Source organism: Penaeus chinensis, chromosome 1 (assembly GCF_019202785.1).
Source record: "Penaeus chinensis breed Huanghai No. 1 chromosome 1, ASM1920278v2, whole genome shotgun sequence".
In the NCBI taxonomy this organism is placed as follows: Eukaryota; Metazoa; Arthropoda; class Malacostraca; order Decapoda; family Penaeidae; genus Penaeus; species Penaeus chinensis.
Window position 1 is genome coordinate 9,056,190 of NC_061819.1, and position 10,000 is coordinate 9,066,189.

The following is a 10,000-nucleotide window of genomic DNA, read 5'->3' on the forward strand; positions in this document are numbered from 1 at the left end:
GTCTTCGCTGACTCCTGCTGGGGGAGAGAAAGGGGCGGTGGTGACAGGTAGGCCTAGGTATTCGCTTGTAGGGGGAGGGAGAGAGGGGGGAGGAGAGTGAGGGAAAGAGGGAGGGGGGAGGGATGGAGAGGGTGGACGGAAGGGAGGGATGGGAGGAAGGGAGGATGGGAGGAAGGGAGGATGGGAGGGAGAGGGAAAGAGGGTATGGTGGGGGAAGGAAGGAGGATGGGAGGGAGACGGGAAGAGGGCAAGGGTGGTGGAAGGAAGGAGGGAGGGAGGGAGGAAGGAGGGAAGGGAGGGGGGGGGGACGGAAGGGAGGATGGGAGGGAGAGGGAAAGAGGGTAGGGGTGGGGGAAAGATGGAGGAGAGGGATGGATGGGGGGGGGGGGAGGGAGAGGAAAGAAGGATGGGAGGGAGAGGGAGGAAGGAAGGGAGAGGGAGAGAGGGAGGGAGAAGAGGAGGGAGGAAGGGAGGGAGGTTGGGAGGGATGGACGGACGGAGAGAGTACGAGAGAGAGAGAGAGAGAGAGAGAGAGAGAGAGAGAGAGAGAGAGAGAGAGAGAGACAGAGAGAGAGAGAGAGACAAAGAGAGAGAGAGAGAGAGAGAGAGAGAGAGAGAGAGAGAGAGAGAGAGAGAGAGAGAGAGAGAGAGAGAGAGAGAGAGAGAGAGAGAGAGAGAGAAAGAAAGAAAGAAAGAAAGAAAGAGAGCGAGCGAGAGTGAGAGAGAAAGAAAGAAAGAAAGAAAGAGAGCGAGCGAGAGTGAGAGAGAATCAAGAAAGAGAGCGAGCGAGAGTGAGAGAGAAAGAAAGAAAGAAAGAAAGAAAGAAAGAAAGAAAGAAAGAAAGAGAGAGAGAGAGAGAGAGAGCGAGAGCGAGAGCGAGAAAAAAAGAAAGAAAGAGAGCGATCGAGCGAGAGAGTGAGAAAGAAAAAGAGACAAAAAACAAAAAAAAACTTTCTTCCGTACCGTGGTGGTGGGCGGTCCTGTTGGCGGGCGTGGCGACGAAGTGAGCGACGGTGACCACGGGGTTCGTGCGGCGCCGGCGGTGGCTCTGCTTCTTCCTCGGGATTTTCTTGCCTGCTCGGTCCTGCTGGGGTGAGGGGGGGGGGGGGGGTGAGGGGTTGAGGGAGGAGGTTAAAAGGACGAGGAAAAGGAGGAGAAAATCATTAGTTTTTTTGGTTTTTTTTGTTGCTTTCTTTTTTCTTTGTCTCTCTCTCTCCTTCTCTTTTTCATTTTTTATCATTTTCAGTAAACGGAATATATAGATATATACTATTAATTAATATTGAATGTTTGAATTGAACCATTGAAGCTATTATGATTATTATGATTAATTTCCTAAACTACAAAATACATGCTTCAATTCATAATATAAAACAACTAAGTCATGCAAAACTGCAATAAAACAATAAAACAGATAAAACAGATAAAAATGGGAAAGCGAAAATATGATAACAAATTTGCATAAAGTTGTAGAGGATATTCAATAATGAGAAGAACTTCCTTGCGACAAAAAATATTACTCTCCGTTTCCGATAATAATAGTGACGAAGATAATGATGATGGGGATAGTGATGGTGATGATGGTGATGATAGCGAAGGTGATGATGACGGTGATGGTGATGATGATGGTGATGATGATGGTTATGGTTATGGTGATGATGATGGTGATGATGGTGGTTATGGTTATGGTTATGGTTATGGTGATGTTGGTTATGATGATAATGACGGTGATGATGATAGCGGTGGTTGATGATGATGACGGTGATGGTGATGTTGGTGGTTGATGATGACGGTGTTGATGATGGCGGTGGTGTGGATGGTGAGGATGATGATGGTAATGGTAATGATGATCGTAATGGTATTGATGATGATGATGATGATGATGATAAAAGATCCCGAAATTCTACCTGAGCACGGAGGGTTGACAGCGGTCTGCTCTCAAAGGCTTTCGGGCTCTGGGGCATCTGGGGCACGGGTTGGGGCACGGGTTGGGGCACGACCTGGGGCTGCGACATGACCTTGGCTGTCTGGGGGACGACGCTGTTCGCTCGGGCACTGGCGCGCTCGGTCGCCTATTCCGGGGGAGGAGGGGGACCCGTGGTGAGCAGGGGGCGAGTGTGGGGGGGGGGGAGGAGGGGAGGGAGGAGGAGGAGGAGGAGGGGGAGGGATGGAAGGGGGAGGAGGGGACCCGTGGTGAACAGGGAGCGAGTGGGGGGGGAGGAGGGGAGGGGGAGGAGGAGGAATGGGGGGAAGGAGGGAGGGGGAGGAGGAGGGGAGGGAGAAGAGGGAAGAGGAGGGGGAGGGATGGGGAGAAGGGAGCAGGGGGCGAGTAGGGGGGGCAGGTGGGAGGGAGGGGGAGGAATGGGGGGAGGGAAGGGGAAGAGGGGGAGGAGGAGGAGGGGAAAGAGGGAGGGGGAGAAGGGGAGGGGGTGGAAGGGGTAGGAGGGGATCCGTGTTGAGCAGGGGGCGAGTAGGGGGAGGTGTAGGAGAGGGAGGGAGGTGGGAGGAGGGGACGAGTTGGGGAGGAGGTGGGAGGGAGGGGGAGGGAAGAGGGGGAGGAGGGGAGGGAGGGGAGGGAGGGGAGGGGTGAAAGAGAAGATGGTATGGTTTCTCTTTTTTTGAATGTAGAATGATGGATAGACAGACAGACAGACAGACAGATAGATAGATAGGTGATAGATAGATAGAAAGATAGATAGAGATAGAGATAGAGATAGAGATAGAGATAGAGATACAGACAGAGATAGATATATAGAGATAGAGAGAGATAAATAGATAGATAGATAGATAGATAGAGAGAGACACTGAGAAAGAGAGAGAGAAAGAGAGAGAGAGAGAGAGAGAGAGAGAGAGAGAGAGAGAGAGAGAGAGAGAGAGAGAGAGAGAGAGAGAGAGAGAGAGAGAGAGAGAGAGAGAGAGAGCGAGAGAGAGAGAGAGAGAGAGATAGAGAGAGAGAGAGATAGAGAGAGAGAGAGAGAGAGAGAGAGAGCGAGAGAGAGAGCGAGAGAGAGAGAGAGAGAGAGAGAGAGAGAGAGAGAGAGAGAGAGAGAGAGAGAGAGAGAGAGAGAGAGAGAGAGAGAGAGAGAGAGAGATGCGAAAGAAAAACAGGAAAAGGAAATAACACAAATGAAAGCAAAATAAATGACTTAGCAAAACAAAACTGAAATAAAACATACATATAAAATTCAATTACATATATACACAGGATACACATTACAGCATATTTTAATAATACAATGGCAAGCACACAAGCTCCATGCAATTTTTTTTATGAATGAACAACCAACAACATTCGGTAATGCAAACACTGTCCTGAGTGCCAAGTGTATGTGTAAACATGTGTAACACAGATAAGGCATCCATTCAACACATAAATAAGGCCCTACCACACCTTACGTATACACTTTGCTTCATACACTTAGGTTACAAGACTTTGCATGCATTTCTCGTGTCTTTTGTTCACTGATTGTTTAAGATTTGTTCATCATTTCTTCTTTAGGAAAATCATTCATCATTTCTCCACGATAATCAGATAATGTTGCACTTACACTTATGATGAAAAGGTGCTGCTTGGCATTCAACGGCAAGCATCTTGTCACACGCACTGACAAACAGTACACGATGGACATTATGTAAGGCTGTGCGTGTTGGTCCGTGCGTATGTATGTGTCAAGATGCCCGTCGCGAATACTTACATACACATACAGGGTCACCTTACATGCTCAGTTTGCCATTCAGATATCATTTAATAATATCGAATTACTTTGTCTCGATTTGTAATCAAACAATTTTCGACAGTTTTGAAAGAGAGACATAATAAAGAGACGGATGTTTACGAGGGCGCGCACCGCAGCTGGTTGTCATGAATCGTCAGTCCTTTCAAACGAAGCTTTTACGCAAACCAGCAGCAATGTCAGTGCACTAAGAGGGTTGGGTTTAGGGCAGTGGAGTCAGAGGATATTTTGGACAGAGCTTTTTAAAAAAAAATAGATGTAAAAAGAGGCAGAAGGTGGAGTAATATCGTTTTTTATTTTGTTTTGTTTTTCTTTGATGTTTCGTTGCCTGATGTAACTCGGGTAATGTTTAATTAAGGGACGTCTTTTAATCCCTTTTTTCTGGATTTTAGTAAATGTTGAAGCTCTAAAAAAAGGCATGGAAGGTGACAGTCTGACATGTATAGGTGTATCTCTGACAGATAGGCAGGAAGAGAATACTTACACAGTCCTGGACAACATACTTACACATACACACATGTACAAAACCACACACACGTTCGACAAATGCAAGACAAACGCAGATACACATCTCTTACACACAACACACACAAGCACAAAAAAATGACATCCTTACTTCTCTGGCTACGATATCATCTTAAGTTAAAGTGGTTTACATAATGAGATCAACGAGACATTCCAAAAGTGAATACACGAGCATGTGCTAATGTGTGACCCCAGAGCGTCCTGGATTCTTTACTGTGCTTTCCGTATACCTAATGTACAAGCATACTTATGTAACGTAGCCTACTTGTAACACGTAAATGTTAATGTTCTGTTGGTGAGTCTGACATAGAGACGTAATTTATTCATCGTTTACAGACTTAAATTCGAATTATCTTCTATCTCCTTCATTTGCTTCTCTCTGTCTATATCTAGTTTATTATGTATTTGATATGTCTGTTTATCTACTTACTTATATGTCTATTTTATGTATTAGGTGTACACAAACAAAGACTAGTACGGGCACACAAAGACAAACAAAAACTTTCGTACAAAACCATAAATTTACTATACATAGATTCTCTACTCTTTTTGAACAAACACACACACACACACACACACACACACACACACACACACACACACACACACACACACACACACACACACACACACACACACACACACACACACACACACGACACAGAGAGGACGCGCACATAACGGAAGCTCCCGCCACTACCTTGACCAAGCCCTCGCGGAAGAAGACAGGGGCAGGTTTTGTGTTAGAGGGTGTTCGAGACTTCTGGCGGCGGCGCACACTCCTGCCCGGCCCTTGGAGACTCTGGGAAGGTCAATGCCGTGGCCTGGTTATGGGCGTGGGTTCAAACGAAAAGGCGGAGGCGGCGTGGAAGGGTGGGTGGGTTGGAGAGCATGTATGTTGAAAGGGTCGGGAGGTAGGGAAAAGTATGGTGTGGGGTTACAGGAAAAGGGACGGAGTCGGGATAAGGAAGGATTCTGTTGTGGGATATGGTTCTGGGTTGTATTTGGGAGCGAAGCGCGTGATCAGAGATGGTACCATGGTAAGGGTATAATGTGTTGTTGGTAGGATTAGGCTGCAATGATGGGAGTGAGTGGCAGCGACAGAGAAAGTGGCAGAAGAGACGGATGAAAAAGTCTACGAAGACGACAGAACCTCCACGAAGGAATGAATATGGAGGTGAAAAGGACAGCGTTAATCCTCGGTGTAGCAAGAAGCCTGGGGTCTTTAGTACAGAATTTAAAGAACTGCAGAGAAGATGCGTACGAAGATCATTGCAAGGTCGCAACTTGCATTTAGATAAAGGGTGCCTAAGCAATAGACAAAATACTGAAGAATTTATAGAAGAGAAAAGAATATAGAGAAAGTCAATGTTTACGAAAGCTTAAGTCCTTGCATGCAAACAAAAGAAACGCAAATTATAACCAAGAATACGAAATCGAACTTGCAAAGAGATCTCATAGTTCGTGAAAGAACAAAAAAAACTTGGCCAAAGATATTAGAGCGTTCAAGAATTAAAAAGAAGATGAAGAGTATGCCAAAAGATCCGTTAGTGCCGATGAAACAGAGACTTTGCGAAAGACAGGGAGCGTTATGATAAAATTACTGAGAAAAAGCATCACTCGCATAATGAAGATGAAGTACCAAAATGAGAGACCATGAGATCAGATAATGAAAACAAAAGGTTAGGACTCTAGTCGTGTTCAGAGGTGTGACTCTGCTTATCACGGGATTTAAGATAACAATTAACCTTGCAGTGATTTTAGACTGATTAGGAGAAAGCAGTTTAACTGAACACCACTATGATGTAGCTGTCCTAGCACTACACTGAGTACATGTAAATTACAGTTAACATTACTGGCTAGCTTATGGTGATTGAAAGGTTATTGAAAAACAAATGCGTTAAAATGCCTGTTACACTAAAATTTTGAGGAGAGAAAAATAGTCACTTGCCGAATGTTAAAAGGTAGAATCAACCCTACTTGGTTATTAAATAAAATAGATTTTTGCACCAATAGCAACTTCATTAAAAGGCATAGCAGGAAAAAAAAAAAAAAAAAAAAAAATACAAAAAAAAAAAAAAAAAAAAAAAACTCAAGAAGGAGCGTAAATACTAAATCAATGAAATTAAAAACCTAAAAAGAAACTAGAGAGAAAGAAAATCAATCACCAGCGTCTCCCCCGCCATACCTTAACGCGAGACCTCCTCCTTAGGACTTGGCTCCGAGCGGCCTGGCGGATCACCTCTGCGTCGGCTTCCTCGCTGCCGTCGAGTTCGTTCCCGTGGTTCCTGGAGGAGAGTGTGCCTGAGGAATACCGGCGTCGCTCCTTAGGCACCCACATACTCGATATTCTGAAGGTTCAAGCGGACAGGCAGCGCGAAGATCAGTATAAGACGTCAAAGCTTGGGTTATAAGGGGAGATGATAGCGTAGACCAAGAGGGACGTTTCTTTTTATCTGATTTTTTTTCACATTTCATTTTTTTTCTTCTTGTTTTGGTCTTATATTAATGCAAAAACAATGGGGGGGTTATTGTGACTTTTCCTGACAGCCCCAGGATGTGATCACGAAGTTAATCGCACTCCAGGAGGCTCTCTTTGGATACTGAAGGTAAAGCTTACTAAGTCATCATTATGTCTATGGAAGAACTCTACGGGGAAACACAACGAAGCATGCACTACTACGTTCGTTTTCACATGGGTATCACAGATCCTTTGTTTTGTCTGCGATTCCACACTGATTTTAAGAGAGGAAACATTTTCTGTTATGGCAACACTAGTAAACAATATGAAAAGATTACATGACATATAGCATTAACATAAATATATCCTCTCAAAAAAAAGAAGAGTTATTCTAAACAATAAAACATCACTACTTTGTTAATCACTACACAACAAAGAAACACATAAGAAACACAGTAAATTGGGTTAAAAACAAAACAAAAAACACACACTACTTTAACAGATAATAAAAGTTAATACTATGTACATACAGTATATGCAAACCAACCAATAACGGGAAATCTCTCTTTACCATCACCTTTTATCATAACCAGTCTTGTTCGCAGGAGAGGTTGTACCTTTGACTATATTTGCAACACTGACACTCCTTTTATGTTGTCTGTCAGTCCTTCTGAGTCTTTGTTTTGTTTTTGTTTTTTATTTGTTGATGTGTTAACCTTTTCCAGTGAATGGTATATCTATCGGTTTATAGATAGATTGATGGATAGATGAATAGATAGATAAATAGATAGATAGATAGATAGATAAATAGATAAATAGATAGACAGATAGATAGAGAAAATGAGAGGGAGAAGGAGAGAGAAAGAGAGAGAGAGAGAGAGAGAGAGAGAGAGAGAGAGAGAGAGAGAGAGAGAGAGAGAGAGAGAGAGAGAGAGAGAGAGAGAGAGAGAGAGAGAGAGAAAGAGAGCGAAAGAAAGAAGGAGCACACGTAAACAGCACGATATAACCGCCATGAACAAGAGAGACACCCATAACAAGGACCATTTATAACACCCATGCGAACTCCGGAGTGATGAATGCCCTGGGCGATAAAGCTCCTAAAGAATGAGGTTCTATCACTCGCTTATCATCGGAGGGGGAGGGAGGGGGGAGGTGAGAAGGAGGAGGGAGGGGGGGAGGTGAGCAGGAAGAGGGGGGGGGGGGGGGGAGAAGGAGGAGGAGGGAGAGGAGGTGAGGAGGAGGAGGGAGAGGAGGTGTTAACACGCGGGACGATGTTAGCATTGAGATGATATCGGGAGGCAAGACACTCTGTTATCAACCTAAAGTAAGACGTCATACTGTGTAGGATTTTACTCGGTCAGCTGATGAGACGTTTGTGGATTTTTATGTCAGTTACTGTTCAGGTATTTGCTGTTTAATGATCCCTGTGTGGATTATTATGTATTTTCTTTCATATACACACTGAATTAGGCAGTTATATAAATATGAATACTGTGAATTGTTTTGAATGTGTAAAAATCGAGATCAGTGCTGTAAAATCTGTGTATTTTGAAAAAAAAGTAAAACAAAAATCAAAACAAAATTAATTCTGCAACGGAGCTAATGAGACTCATTAAAGACAAGAAGTCAGATAATGCTTTTGATTACGGTCATAAAAAGAGTTTGATATCATAACAGGCTTCATTAAACCGATAAACAACAAGGAGTTTCGTTTTTCGTTATGGATTAAAACCGCTTTGAGATTATTCGAATGATTTATTGTTTTTTTTTCCCTTTGTGAGTCGCCTTAGGATAATGGAAATAATAAACGTGTTTTTTTAACGAATGTAGATGCCCCGTAATAATATATTAGACCTTTTTTTTTAAGGTCGGTGTGATTAGTTTCTTCTGTAGATTGATTGTTTAATCATCATATATTTAATCCTGCACGCATATAGTCTTAATAAATAATGTTCTCTTTTACATCATTTGTTAGAATCGCACGTACCATGTCCATGAACTTCCATGAATTGAAATATATCATGTCTTTGATATATTAACTCTTTCAATGCAATGATGTATTTGGCGTAGATAACAAGAGAGCGAAATTAATACAGGTCTCGGTTATTATTTATATTTCAACGACGATATATGTCACAGTAATGCGAAAACGATACGGTGAGCGAACTGAGAGAAGAGTGAAGGTTGGAGAAGAAAAGAGAAAGTAAAGGAAATGAATAAAATGAAAATAAAGTATAGTGGTGAAAAATATACCGATAAATGGATATATATATATATATATATATATATATATATATATATATATATATATATATGTGTGTGTGTGTGTGTGTTTGTGTGAGTGTATGTGTGTGTGTGTGTGTGTGTGTGTGTGTACAGACACACACACACACACACACACACACACACACACACACACACACACACACACACACACACACACACACACACACACATATATATGTATGAGTACACACAAGCATAGAGGGAAAGATATGGGTGATTAACAGACAGAAATAGAAACAAAAACTGACAGAGGAAGAGGCGAAAAGAAAAGAAAAAAGGGATGACGAAGAAGAAGAAGAAGAAGAAGATGAAGAAACACGTGACAAACAGGATTTCGAGAACTAACGAAAGAAACAAAATGGCAATTCGTCCAAAAGCTTTCGCTGCAATTCGACAGCCGGATTTCTTATTCCGTCTTCATTTTCCTCCAGTTTAGATCCTTGTTAATTATTTGGGGAAATGAATAGAACCTTTCTGAAATATTTATGACTTTTTTTGGCGTCTTCTTACATGTTTCTGTCTGAATTTTTTTGTTTCGTTCATCCATCTTCTCTTCACTCCTTCTCCTCCATTCCCTTATCCGTTTCTCTTTTTCCGTCTTCCTCCTTCTCTTTCCTCTCCCTCTCCCCTTTCATTCTTTTCCCTTTCCCCCCTTTTCTTTCCTTCTTCACCTCTCTTTTCCCTTTTCTCTTCTTCTTATCTCCTTTCTTTCCCTCCCCCTCCTCTTCCCTTTTCTCTTATTCCTTTTCCTTTCCCTAACCTTCTTTTCTTCCCCCTTGTACCTCTTTTCCTTTCCTCGCCGTCTCTCTTTTCCCTCCCTCTTCCTCCCACCCCTTCCCTTCCCCTTTCCCTCCTTCTCCCTCCAACCCCTTCGCTTCCCCTTTCCCTCCCTCCCCTTCGCCCCTTCCTCTTTTCCCTCCCTCTCCCTCCCTCCCTTCTAACTTGCATGTGACGATCCTTTGATGCAAAATTCCCCAAGTTCAAGTTTCCTGTT

The 10,000-nt window shown here is 43.1% G+C and overlaps 1 protein-coding gene across 8 annotated transcripts in view; it reads right to left on the reverse strand.

Annotated features, from left to right (window-relative positions):
• The window catches only part of LOC125028759 (ectodysplasin-A-like), a 148,136-nt gene that overhangs the window by 6,571 nt on the left and 131,565 nt on the right, over positions 1-10,000 (reverse strand). Inside the window, exons 4-8 of one of the 8 annotated variants that reach the window (XM_047618273.1) lie at positions 6,448-6,547; positions 4,960-5,061; positions 1,908-2,072; positions 964-1,087; positions 1-17 (exon numbers count right to left, since the gene is read on the reverse strand). The exon at positions 1-17 is cut by the window's left edge and continues 120 nt beyond it. In XM_047618273.1, coding sequence (XP_047474229.1) covers positions 1-17; positions 964-1,087; positions 1,908-2,072; positions 4,960-5,061; positions 6,448-6,547 — 508 coding nt within the window. Of the gene's footprint in view, positions 18-963; positions 1,088-1,907; positions 2,073-4,959; positions 5,062-6,447; positions 6,611-10,000 lie in introns of all 8 variants that reach the window. The other 7 variants (XM_047618260.1, XM_047618244.1, XM_047618265.1 and 4 more) reach the window with 7 other exon arrangements.